At 39.9% G+C, this 25,696-nt stretch overlaps 1 protein-coding gene across 1 annotated transcript in view; it reads left to right on the top strand.

Annotated features, from left to right (window-relative positions):
* LOC126198451 (tubulin-folding cofactor B) overlaps positions 1-25,696 on the top strand; it is a 72,611-nt gene that overhangs the window by 27,737 nt on the left and 19,178 nt on the right. The window contains exons 4-5 of the mRNA XM_049934779.1: positions 6,366-6,557; positions 9,608-9,680. Coding sequence (XP_049790736.1) covers positions 6,366-6,557; positions 9,608-9,680 — 265 coding nt within the window. The remainder of the gene's footprint in view (positions 1-6,365; positions 6,558-9,607; positions 9,681-25,696) is intronic.

A 25,696-nucleotide genomic window follows, 5' to 3' on the forward strand; every position in this document is an offset into this window, starting at 1 on the left:
TCTACATTCAGTGTGACAGCCTTACACTACCTTACTGGGAGGACCTGTATGCCTGCACGGTACCACTCTACTGGTCGACATAGGAGGCAAAGCCTTACTGCATCAGTAACCCCCTCCTCATCCACGTACTGTTCGCATGCTTCATTTGGACAAACAATTGGAAGTTGGGTGCCGCGAGATCCAGTCTGTGGGGTGGATGAGGAGGAATAGTCCAGTGAAGTTTCTTGAGCTCCTTTTGGGTGCACAGACTTGTGTAAGGGCTTGTGTTTTCATGGAGAATGAGAAGTTCGTTTGCATTTTTGTGGCAACGAACGTGCTGAAGTCGTTTCTTCGTTTTCCTGGGGGCAGCACAATACCCTTCAGAGTTGATTGTTGCACCATGAGGCTGGACATCAAACTGAATAACTCCTTCAGAGGCCTAGAAGACTGGTGCCATGTCTTTGCTGGCTGAGAGTGAGGTTTTGAACTTTTTCTTCAAATGAGGGGTGGTGCGATGCCATTCCTTGGATTGCCATTTTGTTTCCAGTTCAAAATTATGAACCAGTGTTCCATCAATGGTGATGAAGTGCGACAAAAGATTGTCACAATCAGCCTCGTAATGCACAAGCAATTGTACACATACGGTCCTTCATTCCTCTTTATAGTCTTCTGTTAGGCGGTGAGGAAACCAGCAGGCAACAGATCTTTGAATACCCCAACTGGTGGACGAGTGTGTCAGCACTACCAGCACAGAAATCCAGTTGAGCAGCAAGGTGTTTGATTGTGATCTATTGGTCATCTTGAATGAGTGTGTCCACATGTTCCAACATTGCAGGAGTCACAGCTGTGTGCTGCCAGTGGGCACTTCGGAAATTGGACAGGTTTGCACGACTTTGTTGCTGTGATGACAGACACCCCACCCAATGACTCGCCATGCTTTTGCTCATTGCCAGGCCTCTGTAGGCATTGTGCAAGTGCCTGTGAACATCTGCAATGCTCTGGTTTTCCACCTAAAGAAACTCCGTGATAGCTGTCTGCTTGGAACATACCCCCAGTTACAAACGCCACTTTGAAGGCGACATATAGCGCCACAACGTACCGAAATTTCATGAAACTATAGAGGCTGAAGTGGAAATATTCCAGAATGTCCCACAACACATTCTGCATTTTTTCAACAGACATTGAGAGAAAAAAATGTGTACATTGTTTATTGAACACCCTTCGTATATTTCCTGTACCTAATTTTAAGATGAAATGGAAATAATGTTAAATGATCTGAATGACATTTCTAGCCAGTGAAAAAATGCAGAACTTTCTATCGTTGAACTTCCAAGTTTAAATACAGTTGCTGTTTTTGTGTACACATCACCAGATGGAGACAAAAAAAAAGTTTTATAATTACATGGATGAACTTTTATAAGAAATTAACTCTCGCTCAAAAAGTACTTGGGCCTGCTGAAAAGTAATGCTTCCAAACTTTGTGTGAAAGTTGTTAAAGCTTTTTAAATAAAACAAATGTTATTAACATTCTACATCTTTATTTTACATATTTATTTTTCAACGTAGTCACCCTAGAGACAAATACATTTCTCCCAACGAGAGACCAGTTTCTTGACACTGGCACTGTAGAATGTTTGACTTTGTTGGTGGAACCACCACCTCACCTCTGCTTGCACCAACTGCATCGCTATCAAAGTGAAGTCCTCAGTGGAGTTCTTTAAGTTTTGAAAACAGATGAAAATCAGATGGGGCCACATTCGGACTGTGTGGAGGATCAATGTAAGTGAACTCGAGGTATCAGATTGTTGTAGATGTCACAGCACTGGTGTAGTGTGGATGAACTCTTCGAATTCATAACTTGATCGCAGAACGCTGTTTCTCACGCACTGGCATAATTACGTTACACACTGCCATGTTACACATTACAGTTCAGAGCCCTCTAGTGGCATAGGATGGGTGTCCCTCCAGGCCGCCATGTGCTGTTGCCATTTTTCGGGCTGCACTCAGTCTCGTGATGCCAATTGAGGAGCTACTCGACCGAATAGTAGCGGCTTCAGTCAAGAATACCATTTTACGACCGGGAGAACAGTGTGCTGACCCCACGTCCCTCCTATCCGCATCCTCCACCGAGGATGACACGGCGGTCGGCTGGTCCCGATAGGCCACTCGTGGCCTGAAGACGGAGATATAGACTGGGCGACTCAAACGTTTATAACGAGTGGCAGGGACAAAGAATCCAGTGAAATTTTTTTAAGTGCATTATCTGAAAACTGCCTTGAGCAGTTAAACAGAGAACCGACTCATGGCGATAACATATTAGACCTTCTGGTGACAAACAGACCCGAACTGTTTGAAACAGTTAACGCAGAACAGGGAATCGGCAATCACAAAACGGTTACAGCATCGATGATTTCAGCTGTAAATATAAATATTAAAAAATGTAGGAAGATTTTTCTGTCTAGCAAAAGTGACAAAAAGCGTATTTCAGAGCACTTGACGGCTCAACACAAAAATTTTATCTAAAGTACAGATAGTGTTGAGGATCAGTGGACAAAGTTCATAACCATCATACAATATGTATTAGATGAGTATGTGCCAAGCAAGATCGTAAGAGATGGAAAAGAGCCACCGTGGTACAACAACCGAGTTAGAAAAACTGCCACAGAAGCAAAGGGAACGTCACAGCAAACATAAACATAGCCAAAGCCTTGCAGACAAACAAAAATTACACGAAGCGAAATGTAGTGTGAGGAGGGCTATGCGAGAGGCGTTCAGTGAATTCGAAAGTAAAGTTCTATGTACAGACTTGGCAGAAAATCCTAAGAAATTTTGGTCTTATGTCAAAGAGGTAGGTGGATCAAAACAAAATGTCCAGACACTCTGTGACCAAAATGGTACTGAAACAGAGGATGACAGACTAAAGGTTGAAATACTAAATGTCTTTTTCCAAAGCTGTTTCCCATAGGAAGACTGCACTGTAGTTCCTTCTCTAGATTGTCGCACAGATGACAAAATGGTAGATATCGAAATAGATGACAGAGTGGTAGAAAAACAATTAAAATCGCTCAAAAGAGGAAAGGCTGCTGGACCTGATGGGATACCAGTTCGATTTTACACAAAGTACGCGAAGGAACTTGCCCCCCTTCTTGCAGCGGTGTACCGTAGGTATCTAGAAGAGCGTAACATTCCAAAAGATTGGAAAAGGGCACAGGTCATCCCTGTTTTCAAGCAGGGACGTCAAACAGATGTGCAGAACTATAGACCTATATCTCTAATGTTGATCAGTTGTAGAATTTTGGAACATGTATTATGTTAGAGTATAATGACTTTTCTGGAGACTAGAAATCTACTTTGTAGGAATCATCATGGGTTTTGAAAAAGACGGTCGTGTGAAGCCCAGCTAGTGCTATTCGTCCATGAGACTCAGAGGACCATAGACACTGGTTCCCAGGTAGATGCCGTGTTTCTTGACTTCCACAAGGCGTTTTATACAGTTCCCCACAGTCATTTAATGAACAAAGTAAGAGCATATGGACTTTCAGACCAATTGTGTTATTGGATTGAAGAGTTCCTAGATAACAGAACGCAGCATGTCATTCTCAGTGGCGAGAAGTCTTCCGAAGTAAGAGTGATTTCAGGTGTGCCGCAGGGGAGTGTCGTAGGACTGTTGCTATTCACAATATACATAAATGACCTTGTGGATGACATCGAAAGTTCACTGAGGCTTTTTGCAGATGATGCTGTGGTATATCGAGAGGTTGTAACAATGGAAAATTGTGCTGAAATGCAGGAGGATCTGCAACAAATTGACGCATGGTGCCGGGAATGGCAAATGAATCTCAATGTAGACAAGTGTAATGTGCTGCGAATACATGGGAAGAAAGCTATTATTTAGCTACAATATAGCAGGTCAGCAACTGGAAGCAGTTAATTTCATAAATTGTCTGGGAGTAGGCATTAGGAGTGATCTAAAGTGGAATGACCATGTAAAATTAATTGCCGATGAAGTAGATGCCAGACTGAGATTCATTGGCAGAATCCTAAGGACAAGCAGTCCGAAAACAAAGGAAGTAGGTTACAGTACACTTGTTCGCCCACTGCTCGAATGCTGCTCACTGGTGTGGGATTCGTGCCAGATAGGGTTGATAGAAGAGATAGAGAAGATCCAACGGAGAGCAGTGTACTTCATTACAGGATCATGTAGTAATCATGAAAGTGTTACGGAGATGATAGATAGACTCCAGTGGAAGACTCTGCAAGAGAGATGCTCAGTAGCTTGGTACGGGCTTTTGTTGAAGTTTCGAGAACATACCTTCACTGACTAGTCAAGCAGTATATTGCTCCCTCCTACATATATCTCACGAAGAGACCATGAGGATAAAATCAGAGAGATTAGAACCCACACAGAGGCATACCAACAATCTTTCTTTCCACGAACAATATGAGACTGGAATAGAAGGGAGAACCGATAGAGGTACTCGAGGTACCCTCCGTCACACACCGTTAGGTGGCTTGCGCAGTATAGATGTAGATGTAGATGACCTGCTGAGGACCAGCTGTTTTATACAAAGACGAGTTGACTTTGGGTGTAAATAAATGTAACATATTGTACATAAATTGATGAAGAAGTCTTCTACTGTTCATCTATACTATGGCAACAAACCACTGAAAACAGTAACTACTGTAAAATACCTAGGAGTAACCACCCGGAGCGACCTTAAGTGGAATGCCCACATAAAACAAATAGTAAGGCAAGCAGATACCAGACTGAGATGCATTACGAGAATCTTAAGGAAATATTATTTATCCATGAGAGAAATGCTTTACTAAACACTTGTTTGTTATATGCTTGAGTATTATGCGTTGTCTGGGGCACTTACCAAGAAGGATTAATAGAAGTGATACAGAAGATCCAAAAACAGGTGTGCATCATATCAAGGGATTGTTTGGTTGTCACAAGAGCATTACGGAATGCTCGACGAACTCCAGTGGCAGACGCTTCAAGAGAGGTATTCTGCATCAGGGAGAGGCTTACCATTGAAATTTCGGGAATGTACGTTCAAAGAATAGTCGAGAAGTACATTACTTCCACCCAAATGTGTTTCACGAAATCACCACGTTGAGAAATAGGGGAAATTAGACCTCATATGGTGCTTTACTGCCAATGATTCTTTCCATGCACCATTTGTGAATGGAACTGGTATGTGGGGGAAAAGGTATAGGTACCAGAAGTACCTTTTGCTACATCCTGTAAGGTGGCTTGTGGTTTTGTAGATGTAGATGTACAAGGACACACAATGTAAGTACTGGCCAGTTATGCTGTTTCCTTGTAAATTAGCAAAATTTGTGTTTTCATCTAATTAACTTTTTCTGTAAATTTCTGATGAAAACGCTTTGGTTGTTAATATTCATAGAAAAATGACCTTCTGTGCAACAGAATCATAAGATTGTCTTTAAAAATGTATTGTGTTACGAGAAGAAGAAGAAGAGGCAAATTCCTCCCATCCTTGGTCCTGAATCCCTCTCATCCTTGAATCTGAGTGACTTGCCCATAGTTTCTAACCATTTCTAACCCATCCCTTTGAGGAAGAAACAAATGGTTCTTTTGTACTTTTATATCTGTCTGTGAGCGATACTGGCCTGCCATACTGCCTCCTTATAGTATTACAGCTTTCTCAAGTCAGTTTTCCTTTTGATATAATCATTGTAGCAATTTAGTTTATTACCAGTGCAAGATGCAACATAATCTTCCAGGTACCTCGCATGCTACTGCAAGAAATTGACAGTGCTTTCCAGTAAAAATGTGTTAGAGATGTTTAGATCACTGGCCATATTGACATTCAGGATATAGAGTTCCAAGTACTTGCTGAAAGAAGCATTAAAAGCTAGAAAAAACTATATCTATTTCCTTCAGCTGGGAGGAATGAGGGATGGTCTGAGGAAGCAGGGTTGGAAAGGAGGGATAGAGTACTCAGACCTCAGGCTGAAACAGCCACCTGCTGTGAGTGTGAAGTAGAGGGTGTCATTTAGCAAGTACTTGAAATTTCACCTGCTGATAGGTAATAATGGCCAGATACGCAGTCATAGCTCTTACAGCACAATCTACGATAGATGACTAGGGGTATATTTTTCGGTGATTGCAGACTCGAGTAATCTCGTTTCTTGTACCCTGTATGTTTTAGACTAAATAAATGTTTTATGACTCTCAGTTACCTGTTACGTTAGTTGACAAGTGCCAAAATAATACTACAATTGAATCTTTATCACATCTATACAACAAATCCACCTGAAGTGCAACTGTTCTGATAAAAGAAGAGTGCCGTTGCAGCTGCATGGAAGAGATCATTGTAATGATTCACAATCTTGCTTCTTGTCTGCATTTACAGGCACGGTGAAAGCTTTCCTAGAGTCTAACAAACTTGGGAAATACAATGAAGAGGAAATGAAAAGACGTGAGGAAGAAAGGCGGCGTGAGGAAGAGGAAAATGAACGTTTAGCTAAAGCAGCGACTGTGGGTAGCCGTTGTGAGGTCAGTGTCCCAGGCAACCCAAAGCGCAGGGGCACAGTGATGTATGCAGGTACGGAAAAAATTGCATTTGTTGTTTAGCAAAACTAGGTACTGCACTGCACATTCTGTACTGTGTCAGATTCCAGAGCTTTGGTATAAAGGCACTGGTTGTTGATTTCCACACTCATTTCCTGATTTGTTGTGTCACATGTCTTCATTCACATTTAATTAACTGCATATTATAGTACAGTCAAAGGAGAATAAGGTAATTATAATTATTATTTAAACATTATACTGTCATTGGAATGTAATATTTGATCTGACAACAAATGAATGGTTAGTACAACAAAAAACCAATCGAAAGTTGCAAATTTTACATTTTTTGTTCACTTAGTGACTAGTTTCTGGCTGAGACCCATTTTCAAATTATTGTAACGCGGACAGAAATGATCTTTCCAAAGATATGAAAACCATGTCAAAAATTTGCATTGAAGTTACAACGCATACATTTTTGACATGGTTTTCACGTCTTTGTAAATTTCATTTTTTACTATGTTAAGATGATTTTAAAATGTGTCTCGCCCTGAAACTAATCATCAAGTGAATAAAAAAAGTAAAATTTGTGTCTTTGGAACGGTTTTTCGTTGTACTGATTAACCGAAGTTGCTGACCCACAGCTATTCCAGTATGCTGGAAGTTCATAAAGCAGTGACTGTAGTATTCCATATTGCATAATTATTGTATGAAATGCACTATAATGTGTATTGTTCAGAATTGAGGTGCCCCCTCCCACCCGTGTGCATGGTAGTAATTCTGCATGTATCAGATGTCCTGTTACGTATTATATTTTGAATATTAATAACTGCACTTTAATGTCCATCAGAACCTGATCTTCTCTATTATTTTCAAGGGAAATTTTTATGGCTGGTCCATAGTTGATAAAGCATTTGTTTCATAACTAGACATTCCACAGCTAAGTCTGTTTTTTTTTTTTTTTTTTCTTTCTTTCTTTGTTTGGCTGATCTAAGGACCGCACACCAATTTCAATGCTTCCTTCTTTGTTGTTCTTTCTTTTTCTTCCAGTATTCTTTCATCTTTTCACTATGTATCCTTTTTCTCTCCTTGGACCATTTTGACCATGTCTTCTTCTCCCTCTTTCCTTGGAATCCTTCTATTTTTAACACTTTCCTCTTGAAAATCTCTTTCTGTTGCATCTTTTTCACTTATGTTGTTTCTTTCCAGATCTTTCCTAACTTCTTGAATCCAGTCTATTGTTGACTTCCTGTCCAAAAGATATTTAAAAATCTGTTTGGAAAAAATAGAAAGAAAAAGAGCAATCGCATCTTTCGTAATGTTTCATTTATGTTTTCCATGTTGCGATAAACTTCTTCATTGCTTCTTAATGTCCATATCCCGGTATTTTTTAGTGCCCTAAGTATTTTTGAATGATTTTTCTTTCTAGAACTTCATGTTTGTGTAGTTTGTCGTTCAGTACTATAAATTCACTTGCATAAAGACATTCTGGTTTTACTATGTGCTGTAGTGCTGTATCTTCAAATTTTTAGACATACATCTTTTGTTTTCCATAAGTTCTCTCCATTTTTTGTACTCTTTCTTCTACAGCGAATTTTTCTAAACCCTTTTCTTGGATAATTTTTCCCAAATATTTAAATTTATTTACCCTCTTTATCTGGCCAATATCTGCTGCGAGGGATTCCAGAGCATTTTTTATATTTGTCATAAATTTTGTTTCTTCTACAGATATTCTTAAACTTGCTTCTTTGGCTGTTTCTTCTAAGAGATTGATTTGTATTCCAGCACTTGTTAGGTTTTCAGAAAGAGTGGCAAAATCATCTGCAAATGCTAAACAGTGAATATCAATACCTTTGTTTTTAGTTCCCAGTCTGATTGGTGATGGCTTCTGTTCTTTTAGTTTTTGTTTCCATTCTCTTACTATTTTCTCTAGTACACAGTTAAAGAGGAGTGGAGACAGGCCATCACCTTGCCTTACACCTGTTATTATGTTGAATGCCTTCGATATTTCGCACCGAAACATTACTTTTGATTTGGTGTCTGTGAGTGTTTCACAAATAAGGTTTGCTAATTCATATTTGATGCCAAATTCTCTGATCAATTTATCTAATGTTTCCCTATCAACTGAGTCAAATGCCTTTTTAAAATCCATAAATGTTACAACTATATCTTTGGAGTTTGTAAGTCTGTGACGAATTATGGACTTTAGGTTGAAAATCTGTTCTGAGCGAGATCTGCCCTTTCTAAGTCCATTCTGATATTCCCCCAAACGGCTATCTGGTGTTGCTTCTTCCTTGTTTATCAGTATTGTTGACAATATTTTATAACCCACTGGCAACAAAGATATACCTCTGTAGTTATTTACATTTTGCTTATCACCTTTCTTGTGCAAGGGGTGGATGAGAGCCACTTTCCAGTCTTCTGGTATCTTTTTAGTTTCCCATATTTTTTTCAAACATGAGCTGAAAGTTAGTTACAGTTTTTATTTTATTTATTTATATTTTGTTCTTTGTGCCAGATTTTGGGATGACAGTCCTGTCCCCAAGCAGTCATTCCTGGCGTCAGCCAAGCTGTTAGGCTGCAATCCAGCATTATCTGTTGGCACAGCCAAACTAAATTGCATTGGTGATAATCTTATTTATTTATTTACTTTTCTGTATTTGCAACTTGTTTAGGGGTTGCAGCTCTATTGTCAAGCAGTCATTCCTGCAAGCAGCCAAGCCTCAGTCAAACTGTGACCGATAGAAAGAAAGATTAAATAAATAGAATAAAACAAAAACAAAGGATAGCTGTGGAATGTCTGTTTCCAAAACAAACTCTTTACTTGTGGGATCAGTTCTTTTTAAAAAGACTAGGGCAGACATTTTTTGCTTAGCACAATCATAAGTCAATGCAATGTGGAGTGGATGCCTGATTGTGTTCTGAACCTCATCACCTTGATGTAGCAGTGAATGTTGTGTCTCCGTCTTGAGGTGCTACTTGGAGCAAACATTCTGTGAGTGTAAAGCAGATTTACCATTCATCAAGCATTCTAACAGTAGCTGTCGTGAAAAAAAGTGTAATTGTCATATTTTTTATTTTGGACAGGTCAGGTTGACTTTAAGGATGGCTGGTGGATCGGTGTCAAGTATGATGAACCACTTGGCAAAAATGATGGCAGGTGAGTAATTTCCAAGTGATAATTTTTTACTGACTCCAGTTTCCCCTGTGATCCATTCACATCTGCATAGTAGCCAGATGAGCCAAATTGTGTGGGGGACAGAGAGGGTGTGGGTGGGTAAGGCAAATGGAAATTAGAGAACCATGTAGGATATTTTATTTTCTCTCCTCTGAAGAGAAGACTAAATAACAAAGAAAACTGTGTAATACTGGAGACCAAGAAGAAAACAGCTAATAAAAAAGTGTGGTTTAGAATAACTCAGAAGTAAATTATTACAATCCTCAGGAATTTCCTGCTATCTTTGATAGGTTTGCTGCTCCTCACTGCTCCTTACGTCACCTCTGTTGGATACACATATGTGAGATGTGATCAGAAGGTAATGGGAACTTTTATAATTTCACTAACTTTTACATCCGATATTCAAAAAACTTTTTTATGTTGTTGGCTCACATGTTCCTGATGTACAGGGCTATTACAAATGATTGAAGCGATTTCATAAATTCACTGTAGCTCCATTCATTGACATATGGTCACGACACACTACAGATACGTAGAAAAACTCATGAAGTTTTGTTCGGCTGAAGCCGCACTTCAGGTTTCTGCCGCCAGAGCGCTCGAGAGCGTAGTGAGACAAAATGGCGACAGGAGCCGAGAAAGCGTATGTCGTGCTTGAAATGCACTCACATCAGTCGGACATAACAGTGCAACGACACTTCAGGACGAAGTTCAACAAAGATCCACCAACTGCTAACTCCATTCGGCGATGGTATGCGCAGTTTAAAGCTTCTGGATGCCTCTGTAAGGGGAAATCAACGGGTCGGCCTGCAGTGAGCGAAGAAACGGTTGAACGCGTGCGGGCAAGTTTCACGCGTAGCCGCGGAAGTCGACGAATAAAGCAAGCAGGGAGCTAAACGTACCACAGCCGACGGTTTGGAAAATCTTACGGAAAAGGCTAAAGCAGAAGCATTTCTTAAACAGGAGATTGGAAAACCAATGGATCGGTCGTGGTGGAGATCATGATCAACAATTCATGTCATGGCCTCCACGCTCTCCCGACTTAACCCCATGCGATTTCTTTCTGTGGGGTTATGTGAAAGATTCAGTGTTTAAACCTCCTCTACCAAGAAACGTGCCAGAACTGCGAGCTCGCATCAACGATGCTTTCGAACCCATTGATGGGGACATGCTGCGCCGAGTGTGGGAGGAACTTGATTATCGGCTTGATGTCTGCCGAATCACTAAAGGGGCACATATCGAACATTTGTGAATGCCTAAAAAAACTTTGTGAGTTTTTGTATGTGTGTGCAAAGCATTGTGAAAATATCTCAAATAATAAAGTTATTGTAGAGCTGTGAAATCGCTTCAATCATTTGTAATAACCCTGTAAGTTTGCATTTTCAGCTGTTTTGAATATTTAGTTCATTGTTGACAGTCGAAAGGGTTATTTGTGTTTTTGACTGCTCAGTGAATTTTTACTTTTACGAAAGATGGATCAAAGAATTTGCATCAGATTTCACTTGAAAAATGGAGTAACGTGCAGCACCACATTTTAAATGTTGACTGTGGCTTTTGGCAAATCAGTTATGAGTAAGGCAAGAGTTTACAAGTGGTATAAATGTTTTAAACAGTGCTGAGATGACGTTGAGGACGACAACTGCCTTGAACATCCTACCACATCAGTTACTGATGAAAATGTGGGAGAAGTAAAGAAAATGTTTCTGAAAAATCACCAAATCACCATTTGGAGAGGTTGCTGATGTTGGAATATCCTTTGGTTCATGCCAAACAACTTTTGGATGTTTTGCATGAAACATGTAGCAGCAAAGTGTGTCCCAAAATTGTTGAATTTCGTCCAAAAATATCATCATGTAGACATCATTTAGGAATTGCTAAATGAAGGCAACAATGATCCAGAACTTCTAAAGACAACAATGATCCAGAACTTCTAAAGAAGGTTATAACAGTGACAAAACGTGGGTATATGGATATGACGTCGAAACCAAGACCCAATCGTCCCAATGGAAACTCACGATCAATAAAATATTCCGGGCTATTATGCTATGATCGAAAGGATCTCATTTTAAAACCCGACGTTTCATCCCCATCTGTAGAGGATATTTTCAAGGGCGCTTGTAGCTTTGTTGAACGTCCGATTCACATTCTGGCTCAATTCCAGTCGTGAAAGTTTACATTTTCTGATGGAAACTGCTTGAAGGGCCAAGACTAAAAATAATTCGACAAGTTCGATCACATGTCAAGATTCTTCTCACAGTATTCATAAGACACAATGGGATAGCACATCATGAGTTCCACCCATATTGTCGTACGGTCAGTTAGGAGTACTACCTGGAAGTTACGCACTATTTGCATGAAGCAGTCTGAAGAAAACAACCAGAATTGTGACAAAACCACTCCTGGAAATTGCATCATGATAATGCTCCTGCCCACACCTCGATACTTGTTCATGACTTTTTGGAGGGAAAAAAAAAGGAGTGTGTGTGTGTGTGTGTGTGTGTGTGTGTGTGTGTGTGAGAGAGAGAGAGAGAGAGAGAGAGAGAGAGAGAGAGAGAAAAGAAGAAGAAGGTGTTATGTGGCCTCAGCCACTGTATGTGCCAGACATGGGCCCCTGTGACTTCTTTCAATTCCAGTGTCTGAAGGGAACAAGAAAGTATGTTGTTTTGCCACCACTGAGAGATAAAAACAAAATCGCTGAACGAACTGAAACACTATACTGAAAAGTGAGTTCCAAAAGTGCTTCTAAGATTGGAAAAAGTGCTGGCACAGGAGTATTATATGAGAGGGGGATTACTTTGAAAAGGATGAAGTTGGTGTTGATGAATAAATGAAGATCCTTGAAAAAACACAAAAATTTCCATTACTTTTTGATCACATGTCATACATGATATGGAGGTAGTCACAATGCAGGAAGCTTTTCCTCCTTAGAAAGTTACCAAGTAGTAATCCTAATTTAGTCGTCCGAGTGATCAGCACGACTTACTGTCATGTGGAGGACCTAGGTTTAATTCCTGGTACTGCCAGGGATTTTTCCTTGATGGGAGGAGTGGATGGGGTGAACTCAGCCTTGAGATCCAACTGAGGAGCTACTCAACTGATTATAATCGATCCAAGGTCGAGAACCCAAACAACGACCAAGAGAGTTGTATGCTGACCATATACCCTCCATACTGCATCCAATGATGTCACTGGCAGAGGATGACAAAGAGTGCAGCCAGGTCAATTGGACTGTTTCGGGCCATAATGCAGAATTTTAGCTTTATCGTAATGATAATTTAACCATACCAGATTAAGAAGCTATGCTACTTTTTGTCAGCTGAGATTTTATGCCTCCATTCTGAGAATTTCGTGCAATCTTTACCAGCACTTTATGAAAAGGTACATTATCTGGAAAGAAAACAATGCTGTATTCTGTTAATTCTGGGATAAGTTTTGATGTGGAGTGAGTTGCCTTTCCGGAGGTGGGAAACCAGGAGATTGGATAGTTTTTGAGGTGGAGGGTGGCATGCTGTTCTAATTTGCGGTTGGCCTGTAGGAGGATGCTCTCCTGGTTTCCCACCTCCGGAAAGGCAACTCACTCACCCTTCACAACCTTTCCAGCAAACCTCAACCTCCTCTCATTGCACACAAACCCAGTCTCTCCCATCTACTCAATCTCCCACTTCCAGCTCCACTCCCTCCAAAACCTCAAAATTCCAATCAACACAATCTGGAACCACAACACCCTAATTAAGTAGTTAACCTTTCCTCCAAACCTCTCTCCCGATCCAAAACCTCTATCCTATCCAAAGGCCTCACCTTCAGCCCCACTCCCAGATTCAACCAAACAGCCCTCGTCAAAGATTTACTGTCCTACACTCGTACTCTCTGCTGGAAATATCACTTTTCCACGAAGAAAAATGATCCTAATCCTGCTCCTAATGATCCAACTCCCCAAGACACTATCCAAATTGAACCCTGCCTGGAACAGTTCCATCCTCCGTCACAGCGGGACCCACCTCCACTTCCTCAAAATCACCCTCTCCAAACCTTCCAGGAATTTCTGACTTCCAGCCTTGCCTCTCAATCCTTCTTAAAAAAACCTTAATCCTACTCCCAACATCACCACTGCTGAAGCCCAGGCTGTCCGTGATCTGAAGGCTGACCGATCCATCGTCATTCTTCCGGCGGACAGGGGTTCCACGACCGTGGTACTTGATCGTCGGGAGTATGTGGCTGAGGGACTGCGTCAGCTTTCAGACAACACCACATACAAAGTTTGCCAAGGTAATCCCATTCCTGATGTCCAGGCGGAGCTTCAAGGAATCCTCAGAACCTTAGGCCCCCTACAAAACCTTTCACCTGACTCCATCATCCTCCTGACCCCACCGACACCCCGCACCCCTACATTCTACCTTCTCCCTAAAATTCACAAACCCAATCATCCCGGCCGCCCCATTGTAGCTGGTTACCAAGCCCCCACAGAACGTATCTCTGCCTACGTAGATCAACACCTTCAACCCATTACATGCAGTCTCCCATCCTTCATCAAAGACACCAACAACTTTCTCGAATGCCTGGAATCCTTACCCAATCTGTTACCCCCGGAATCCATCCTTGTAACCATTGATGCCACTTCCTTATACACAAATATTCCGCACGTCCAGGGCCTCGCTGCGATGGAGCACTTCCTTTCACGCCGATCACCAGCCACCCTACCTAAAACCTCTTTCCTCATTACCTTAGCCAGCTTCATCCTGATCCACAACTTCTTCACTTTTGAAGGTCAGACATACCAACAATTAAAGGGAACAGCCATGGGTACCAGGATGGCCCCCTCGTACGCCAACCTATTCATGGGTCGCTTAGAGGAAGCCTTCTTGGTTACCCAGGTCTGCCAACCCAAAATTTGGTACAGATTTATTGATGACATCTTCATGATCTGGACTCACAGTGAAGAAGAACTCCAGAATTTCCTCTCCAACCTCAACTCCTTTGGTTCCATCACATTCACCTGGTCCTACTCCAAATCACATGCCACTTTCCTTGACGGTGACCTCCATCTGTCCAGTGGCCAGCTTCACACGTCCGTCCACATCAAACCCACCAACAAGCAACAGTACCTCCATTATGACAGCTGCCACCCATTCCACATCAAACGGTCCCTTCCCTACAGCCTAGGTCTTCGTGGCAAACAAATCTGCTCCAGTCCAGAATCCCTGAACCATTACACCAACAACCTGAAAACAGCTTTCGCATCCCGCAACTACCCTCCCAATCTGGTACAGAAGCAAATAACCAGAGCCACTTCCTCATCTCCTCAAACCCAGAATCTCCCAAAAAAGAACCCCAAAAGTGCCCCACTTGTGACAGGATACTTTCCGGGACTGGATCAGACTCTGAATGGGGCTCTCCAGCAGGGATACGACTTCCTCAAATCCTGCCCTGAAATGAGATCCATCCTTCATGAAATCCTCCCCACTCCACCAAGAGTGTCTTTCCGCCGTCCACCTAACCTTCGTAACCTGTTAGTTCATCCCTATGAAATCCCCAAACCACATTCCCTACCCTCTGGCTCCTACCATTGTAACTGCCCCCGGTGTAAAACCTGTCCCATGCACCCTCCCACCACCACCTACTCCAGTCCTGTAACCCGGAAGGTGTACACGATCAAAGGCAGAGCCACATGTGAAAGCACCCACGTGATTTACCAACTGACCTGCCTACACTGTGAAGCTTTCTATGTGGGAATGACCAACAACAAACTGTCCATTCACATGAATGGACACAGGCAGACAGTGTTTGTTGGTAATGAGGATCACCCTGTGGCTAAACATGCCTTGGTGCATGGCCAGCACATCTTGGCACAGTGTGACAGCATCCGGGTTATCTGGATACTTCCCACTAACACCAACCTGTCAGAACTCTGGAGATGGGAACTTGCCCTTCAGTATATCCTCTCTTCTCGTTATCCGCCGGGCCTCAATCTCCGCTAATTTCAATTTGCCGCCGCTCATACCTCACCTGTCTTTCAACAACATCTTTGCCTCTTTACTTCCGCCTCGACTGACATCTCTGCCCAAACTCTTTGCCTTTACAAATGTCTGCTTGTGTCTGTGTATGTGCGGATGGATATGTGTGTGTGTGTGTGTGTGTGTGTGTGTGCGCGCGCGCGCGCGCGGAGTGTATACCTGTCCTTTTTTCCCCCTAAGGTAAGTCTTTCCACTCCCGGGATTGGAATGACTCCTTACCCTCTCCCTTAAAACCCACATCCTTTCATCTTCCCCTCTCCTTCCCTCTTTCCTGACGAAGCAACCGTTGGTTGCGAAAGCTTGAATTTTGTGTGTCTGTTTTTTGTGTCTATTGACCTGCCAGCACTTTACCCCATTCCCTTAAATGGCACAAAATGCATATACTATATTTATAGATTTATTTATTCCTATTCAAGAATTCGTCTATGTTATAGAAGGAGTCATCAAGGAGATACGATTTCAATTTATTTTTGGATCTATTACTGCTGTCTGTCAGACATTTTATTTCATCTGGTAGTTTGTCGAAAATTTTTGTAGCAGCATATTTCACCCCTGTCTGTGCCAAAGATAGGTTGAGTAAAGGATAGTGTGAGTCTTTCTTTTTTATGGAATTATAATCATGAATGTCACTGTTGTTTTTAAACTGGTCCATGTTAGGTGGGGATACACTACACGTGGCCTGCACCTGAATAGGATGAGGAAAAATAAAATAGATTCTCTATTAGCAGAAACAGTAAGGGGGTTCGCAGTCACACAAGGGGTGATCCCTGTGGTTAATGGGTCCAGGCAGACAGGTTTTTTAGGTTAAAACCAAAGTCTAGACAGATGACAATCAAGATAAATAGAATAAAAGAAACTTCATGTACAGTAAATAGGGGTAAAGCTAAAGGCAGTATCAACTTCATCAAAATATCAGGGGAATAAAAAATAAAGTAGATGAGCAATTAGTGTGTTTAGATGAGCTCACAAAAAGAATGAGATTGATATACTCTGTCTGTCTGAACACCATGTAACTGTGGGCATGGATAGTGTCAGTATAAGTGGGTATAATTTAGCATCTTACACTTGTAGATCTAGGATGAATAAAGGAGGAGTTGCCATTTTCATAAAACAGCACTTTGAGGTTTGTGCATGTGAACTTCAGTTGGATAATGTAGTATTGATATTAGCAACAGTGTACAGGTCCCCATTAGGAAACTGGGAGCCGTTCATAAAAAAGTTTGACTCCCTATTATGCTGTCTGTCAGACAAAAAGAAGAAATTATTAATCTGTGGTGATTTCAATGTAAACTTTCTAAGTAATTCTGATAGGAAAAGTGAACTAGAAGTGTTATTAACAACATATAACTTAGAATCAGTGATCAATTTCCCTACACGTATAGATCAAGACAGTAGCGCGCTAATAGATAATGTATTTGTACAGAACCTGCTTTCCCTGTGGTAAATGGATTGCCAGACTATGATGCACAACTGATTAACTTGCAAAACCTAACAGGGTGTAAAGTTCAGAAACCATTAAGTAAAAGTGTGAGGTCGCTCAACATGGTATATATAGAGCACTTCAGAGAAAGCTTAAGAAATGTTAATTGGGGAGATGTATATAATCAGCCAAATGCTAATGATAAATGCAACATATTTCTTGATAAATTTATATCCCTTTTGAACATTGTTTCCCAAAGAAAATTACTAAATGTAACACCAGACACTTTTCAAAGAAACCTTGGATTACTAAAGGTATTAAAGTGTCTTCAGAAAGAAAAAGAAAACTGTATGAGACAGCAAGAACTAGTAAAGATTCAGAAGTAGTTTTACACTATAAAAAATATTGTAACATACTGAGAAAAGTTGTGAGGAAATCAAGAAATATGTATATTAGAGAAGAAATTAACAACTCCGGCAATAAAATAACATCAGTATGGAATGTTGTTAGAAGGGAGACAAGAAAAGTAACCACTGGTGTAGGTAGTATTACTATTAAAGAGAACGAGACCATCCTAACCAACAGTACACAAGTAGCTACTGTATTTAACAATCATTTCTTAAGTGTAGGAGAAAAAATTGATGAGAATAGTTCAAAAGAAAAAGACAGGCAGTACATGGAAGAGCCTGTTTTGAAAAAAATTAGTCAGATTAAGTTTCACCTACCAACCTCTTGTGAAATAAGTAAAATTATTAAATCTTTAAAAAATAAATGTTCTGTTGGAGTAGATGGCATCTCTAGTAAGATATTAAAACAATGTGGAGCAATTACAGCTGATGTTCTGAGTCACATATGCAATGCATCACTAACTCAAGGTATTTTCCCAGACAGGTTAAAATATGCCATTGTCAGTCCTCTCTACAAAAAGGGGAACACCACAGATGTCGATAATTATTGGCCAGTATCCTTGCTTATAGCATTTTCAAAAATCTTTGAGAAAGTAATGTACTCTAGAGTGGTTAGCCATCTCAAGAGTAATGGGATACTTAGTAAATCACAGTTTGGATTTCAGAAATGCTGTTCCACTGAGAAAGCAATATACAATTTCACTGCCCACATAACAGAGTCTTTAAATAGTAAAATGTCACCAGTAGGAATATTCTGTGACTTATCCAAAGCATTTGATTGTGTGAACCATGACATTATGTTAGAGAAATTACAATTCTATGGTATAAATCGGACAGCATATGAGTGGTTTAAGTTATATCTACAGAACAGGAAGCAAAATGTCTCTTTATATGCTTCAAGTGATTCAAAGGAGTTTGCCACTTCATCTAACAGGGGTGAAATTACATTAGGTGTTCCACAAGGTTCGATCATGGGTCCCCTCCTGTTCTTGATATATGTGAATGACCTCCCTTCTTATGTGAAACAAGATGCTGAACTGACACTGTTTGCTGATGATACAAGCATAATTATTAATCCAGTAAAAGAAAGTCAGATTGAAAATGATACAAATAAAGTCTTTGGAAAAGTAATTAATTGGTTTTCTGTGAATAGGCTTACTCTAAAACTTTGAAAAAACACAGTACATCCAATTTTCTGCTGCAAAAAGTACAGTTCCTTCAATAAATATAACACATTAACAGATGTCAGTAGACAGGGTAGAGTGTACTAAGTTTTTGGGTGTACATATAGATGAGAATCTTAACTGGAAAACTCATATTTTGGATCTTCTAAAGCAACTAGGTTCAGCAACTTTTGCAATCAGAATAATTGCTAATTTTGAGGATATAGAAATTAGTAAGCTAACATACTTTGCATACTTTCACTCTCTAATGTCATACGGAATAATATTTTGGGGTAACTCAACATTTAGACAAAAAGTATTCACTGCTTAAAAGAAAGTGGTTAGAGAAATGTGTGGGATTCAGAGTCGCACATCTTGTAGGCATCTTTTTAAAAGATTGGGAATTCTTACAACAGCCTCACAGTATATTTACTCACTAATGAAATTGTAAGATGCTAAATTATACCCACTTATACTGACACTACCCATGCCCACAGTTACATGGTGTTCAGACAGACAGAGTATATCAATCTCATTCTTATTTGTGAGCTCATCTAAACACACTAATTGCTCATCTACTTTATTTTTTATTCCCCTGATATTTTGATGAAGTAAGTTGATACTGCCTTTAGCTTTACCCCTATTTACTGTACATGAAGTTTCTTTTATTCTATTTATCTTGATTGCCATCTGTCTAGACTTTGGTTTTAACCTAAAAAACCTGTCTGCCTGGACCCATTAACCACAGGGATCACCCCTTGTGTGACTGCGAACCCCCTTACAGTTTCTGCTAATAGAGAATCTATTTTATTTTTCCTCATCCTATTCAGGTGCAGGCCACGTGTAGTGTATCCCCACCTACCAATAGCATTTACTCGAACAACATTTATGTGAGATTTTGCCAGTGTCTGGAGCATCCTGTTCAGCTCAGTGTTAACATGCCTTACAGCAGTGTTTATCCAGGACTGATCATGGCACTGAGAGACCTCCTCAAACCCCACATTTGTGTGCTCAGTTTCTGCTCCTATTTTATGCAGGTCACTCGTAATACTGTATCTTGGATTCATAGCCAGGCTGTTTCCTGCTCCCCAATTATAATTACCTGATCTTTCTTCTCAAAGTCCCTGCATAACTGATCTAAATTTTCTGTCACCTGGCTAAGGCTAGCACTTGGTTTCACAAAACTTGTGACCTGGTACCCTGCACCTAATTTCTCCTGAAGCTGCTGGCTCACACCCCTCCCATGACTGATGCCTATAAGCAGAATTCTTCTTTTCCTATTCTGGTTTGATCCTGACCTGTCTTTTTTTCTTTACGCTAATATTCTGCTTCAACCTACTTTCAGCAATATCTGGATGAGGCCCTTCCTCCACTTCAGATAGCAAGCCAAACTGATTTACTAATTGAATTTCTGTAGTTTTTTCAAGTGTTTCCCTTTTTTGCCCTTTGCTTGCTACCTTTTCCCAGTTCCCAGTCTCTTTTTCCTCCCTTAACCTACATAATTCCAAGTTCGCATTTTCTAATTCAGCCTTAAGGGCACAAATTTTTGCCTCCTGTTCAGCGATTTTTCTGTCCTTTGTACATAACCTACACTGTCATGGAAGAGCCTCATTTTCTTCTACGCTTGTTTCCTCGCCGCTACATTCGCCCCAGTGAAACCATAACTTACAGTCTACACTGAACACCACCGCTTTCAAATTTTTACAGCAACCACCTGCATTCATTCGTGCCCATTGTGAGTTCTGACAGACTTCGGCAGTTCCAGCAGGACAATGACATCTCACACATCCAGAATTGGTACAGAGTGACTCCAGGAACACTCTTCTGAGTTTAAACACTTCTGCTTGCCACCAAGCTCCCCAGACGTGAACGTTATTGAGCATATGTGGGATGCCTTTCAACATGCTGTTCAGAAGAGATCGCCACTCTTCGTACTCGCTCCAATTTATGGACAGCCCTTAAGGATTCATGGTGTCAGTTCCCTCCAGCACTACTTCAGACATCAATTGAGCCCATGCCGCATTGTGTTGTGGCACTTCTGTGTGGTTGCAGGGGCCCTACGCAATATTAGGCACATGTACCAGTTTCTTTGGCTCTTCAGTGTTTATTTCAGTTGATTATATGGCCATCTCCAGATCAAGCACGTGTAATGTCTGTCTGTAAAATAACACAAAGCCACATCTGCGTCCAGTAATTTCTCATGCTAGAGATGGAACACAATAGAATAATGTAGGTAAAACATTTGGTGAGTCAGACCCTCTTTAGAAGATGACATTGCTATACAATAATATGTATATAATCTCTTTACAGCTGTAGCTTGACAACAGTATACAGTATGTGACCCATTAAGTCTGGAAACATTCCTGAATGGGCCACATACTGTTTGTTGTTGACAGGATTGTATTTGTTATATTGTGTATCAATGTGATCTTGTAAGAAAGGTCTTGGACACCTTATATTTCACCTACATAGATTGTGTTCTGTCTCTAGTATGTGATATTGTGGCTTTGTCTGATGTTACAAACACACTAGATGTGCTCTATTTGAAGATGACTAGATAATCAGCTGAAACTAGTAATCAGTTAAACTTACGCAGTTGCGACCTTGACTATTAAAAGATTTTGTTAAATGTTTTTTCCTTCATAAAAACCTTTTAGATCACGTGTCTCCTCCATGGCTATGCCAGGAATTAACAAAACTATCATTGAATAGTTCCTTGGGAACACAGTTATTTTCTGGTAACCTGCAGATTGAAAGTCAGTGTTCCATTCTGTACATGTTCCAGTTTATTCAATTTTATGATGCTGCTTTTACAGGGTGTTCAGAATTTCAGAGCCCAAACTAACAGGGGTGATTATGAAGGCTAAACCAAATATATTTCGTGAACCAACCATGTGTCGGAAATGCATGTTGTTGGAGTACTGAGTATGCAGGAGGTTAGTGTGATTGAGAATTAAATTTTTTTCATTGCTTTATTGCTGTTTGTTTAATGGTGCTCATTTCAAACATTTATTGTTATGTAATAGTGATTAAATTACAATAAATGTTCAAAATGAGCAACATTAACCTCAGCACGGAGCCAGTATTGATGTAGCAGGGAATCCCGTGTTCACTGGAAAATGCGATGTGTTCTGTGTTTGTGTGGCTGCTGCAAGAATTTGTGAAACCAATTCTGTCTCTGAGCCAACAGAGCTAGGATACATCTTGGCTTTCACGTAGCACCAGAGAAAGAAGCTAATGATGCGAGATCTGGGGACTTTGCAGGCCAAAGTGCATGTCATGCGGTTCTCCCCATATGTAGTGCTCTGTGTTCACACTGCAATTGAGATGCAGGCACTAGTGCTACCTACTGTTTACTTATCCAATGCTGAAGAGCATGACATATTACGTATCTCAATCTAACATTTGGTGTAGCATGTTAGACACGACAACATTTATCTGCTCCAATAATGTACGAGAATGGTTTGAAAAGTTCTTGGAATCACCAGGAGAGGTCAGCGCTAGTGCAATGAATTGTTTTCGTGATATTCATTGGACAGTTGCCTGTAAACACGTGCCACATCAGTGCTCTTGGAAGAGAGCTGTGGCGGTGACATGGCTCTGTTGTTGTTCTCACGTAGTGATTTGCGAAGATGGAAAAAAAATCAAGATTCAAGCAGTAATTAAGTACTTTGTAAAGAAAGGTATGAAAGTAAATGACAATCATGCCAATTTCCAGAATGCACTGGGGGACTCTGTTCCTTCATATTCAACTGTTTCCTAGTGGACAGATGAATTTAAATTTGGTCAGGAGAGCTTAGATGATGATCCGCACAGTGGTCAGCCAAGATGTTTCACAACTCCAGAAATCATTGCAAAAATGCACAAAATGTTTGTGGAGGATCGCCGATTGAAAGTGCGTGAAATTGCTCACTCATCTGAAAGGGTATATCACATTTTAACTGAAGAATTAGAAATGAAAAAATTATCTGCAAGGTGGGTGCTGCGACTCCTGACGCTGGATCAGAAACACTTGTGCCGTCATCATGGCAAAATTACGCGAACTACGGTATGAATTGTTGCCACACCTGCCTTATTCACCTGGTATGGGTCTGTCAGACTTCCATCTCTTCCCAAAACTGAAAGTTTTTCTTGGTGGACGAAGATTCATTCAAAGGAAGAATTGATAGCCGGAGTTGACAACTATTTTGCAGGCCTCCAGGAAACTCATTTTCGAGATGGGATGAAGGCACTGGAACATCGTTGGATCAAGTGCATTAATCTACAATTAGACTACATTTAAAAATAAAAAAAGTTTCAGTGATGTAAGTACTTTTTTTTTTTTTTCTATTCTGTTCAGAGACCTTTTTGAAACCACTGTTGTATTATCTATGCTTGCTCAGTGCTCAAGCAATATGGCTTTCAGGCATATGGTTACTTTATGACATATATTTGTTTTTGTCTCCTGTATCAGACCTGTTGGTTTGGGCACTGAATTTTTGAATGCCCTGTATAGATGTTCCACTTTATTTAATTTTGTCATGTAACATGAACATATTCTGTTGAGAAGATTAATTGACATTTAAATAGTTTAGGCATTGTGATTAAAAAATAGTTAAAGGTAGCAAAATTATGAATGGTTGCTTGTAGAATTTAGTTGAGAGTCCCCTTCCATGTTTGATTTGTGCACATTGAGTTGTTATCAAAAAGCACACAGATGATCCAGTGATCTCTGAAACGGTCATAAGACACACACACACACACACGGTGCAGTTCCTTCCGTCCCTTTACGACAAACCTGCAACTACCTGTGAACATTGTCTCAGCATACCATCAATAGGGAAGCTGAGCGAAACCTACTGTACTTCAACGTGAACCAGGCTGCAATTAAAGTTACTAATCTGTGTTTCGGGAGAAAGTTTTCACACGAAATGAAAGGTTGGAAATTTTGTCCTTAATTAATATATTCTGAAACTTATGTGAACAAGTATCACTGCCAAGCCCGTGCTAGTCTTAACACAGTCACTCACAATCCCTTTCACTCACATTAGCAAGTTTATGGTGTTGCATTTCCCGAAAACACAATAGCTACAAAAATACGGATTGTTTTTGATTGAGAATGCTCACCAAATATTAAGTCTGTCGGTACCTAATGCAGTCACAGTTTTTAGCCGCCGAACTGCTCAATATGCCACACACAATTTATGTCTTTTCTCGTCACAAAATTCACTTAACAATTCTGAAATTTCTACACACCAATCGGAATAATTATGCCATCACTTTACCACACTTTTGATGTATGAAACACTGCTAGATCCGGGAACTTATCATTTCCATCGGAACTACTACTACACACGTCCGAACTGCTTCATGGCTACGCTCCAACTCCTCTCTAGAATACTCTAAGTCTTCTCTACCAGCAGAGAAAGGCGCGTGAAGAATACTGCTTTACCATTGGTCAGTTTACTCAACAGCCAATAGCAAAACAACATTCTCCCGCGTCAGTCCATGCTTTTCATCAATAACCAATCGCAAAATAATAAACCTAATGACTGCACTTTTTACCGACATAATTATCTAATATGCTGAAGTTTTGTTTATGCATAAAGTTATTTACTATTGTTATTTATACCTGAATTAACTTTCCCTTTACCATAAACTTACTTTACAAATCTATTCTACAAAAATCTCCTTTGTCCACATCCATACTTCTTCGAAATGTTCCCACACTAAACACCACTACATAACACGTTAAACTATTTATCTTCATATTAACCTTAAACCACACTCACACATCATTCATACTGCTAAAACACATTTATAACATTTTACATACACAAAAAGCCATAATAACACTTTATGAAAATATTAGAACAGTTTATGAAAAACACTCTATTACTTCAGTGCACTCTAGTGGGCACAGTCGAAACTAAATCAGTCCCCTATCCAATATTTTCCTCTATTGGCTGATACATAAACTACGTGCGCGTCCAGTCTCGCATCACCATCTCTCACTATCCAGCTCTGAGACACATCTCCCACTTCACCGCCTCCAAGGCAGGATTGGTATATGGTGCTATGCCTCACACCCCCTATGATTATAAAATTTTATTCCAAAAAATTTTAAAATTATACTAATATTGATACTGACTTAAAATTACAAAATATTTCACTAAAAATATTCTCATTCTTATAAACTAAAATCACAAATCTCTTACTTCGGACTTGGCAGTCTATAACTAACCTAGTCTAAAATCTTTAATTTATTTTATAATAATCCTCTTACTTGAAAACATTCCTAACTTTTTTAATAACTTTTTACATTTACTTTTTGAATGTCTTTTTTCAGGCACTGCAGTTGGTGTCCTATTTAATAATAGTATTTTGTCCTACCTTAAAAAAAACTGCACATAACTATCGCCTCTTTATCACACACTTTTCCGGGTGTCTTGAGTATGGCACCTTGCATTGTAGCGTCCATAACAAACCTTCGTTCTCCACTTGTTGGTCCCTCCATGGTTTACATGCATTACTGTCCCTGAAACCATACTTCCGTCTAAGCCTACTTCCTTTATATACAACCTAATATACAATTACTTATAGTGTAGGAGATTATTTACATTTTTTTACCATTTAGTTTAACTTGAATTCAAATGAAAGCAAATTAACAGAGTATTGCTTACTCAAATCAGCAATATCAAATCTATTCGAAAATCTTTTCTAACTTTTTCTTTTTTTTTCCCCCCAAAAACTATTGCAAGCAAAGGTTATATTATTTTTTTCTGTTTAACTTTCACTCAACTTGAAAATATTTAATGGTAAAAAACACATTTCCTATAAAGCAATTATTTACAAACATTTTTATAGTACATAGTTACCACTTTTATGTAGTGTCTCTCTTCATCACTTCTTCCTCATAGTTTCACCACTATGTAACAGAAATCAAGAATTATATTTACAAAATATACATATATTCTCCACATTCATTCATACTCCACTCGTAAAAAATGGTCTTCACCTA

This window comes from Schistocerca nitens, chromosome 8 (genome assembly GCF_023898315.1).
Source record: "Schistocerca nitens isolate TAMUIC-IGC-003100 chromosome 8, iqSchNite1.1, whole genome shotgun sequence".
Taxonomy (NCBI): domain Eukaryota; kingdom Metazoa; phylum Arthropoda; class Insecta; order Orthoptera; family Acrididae; genus Schistocerca; species Schistocerca nitens.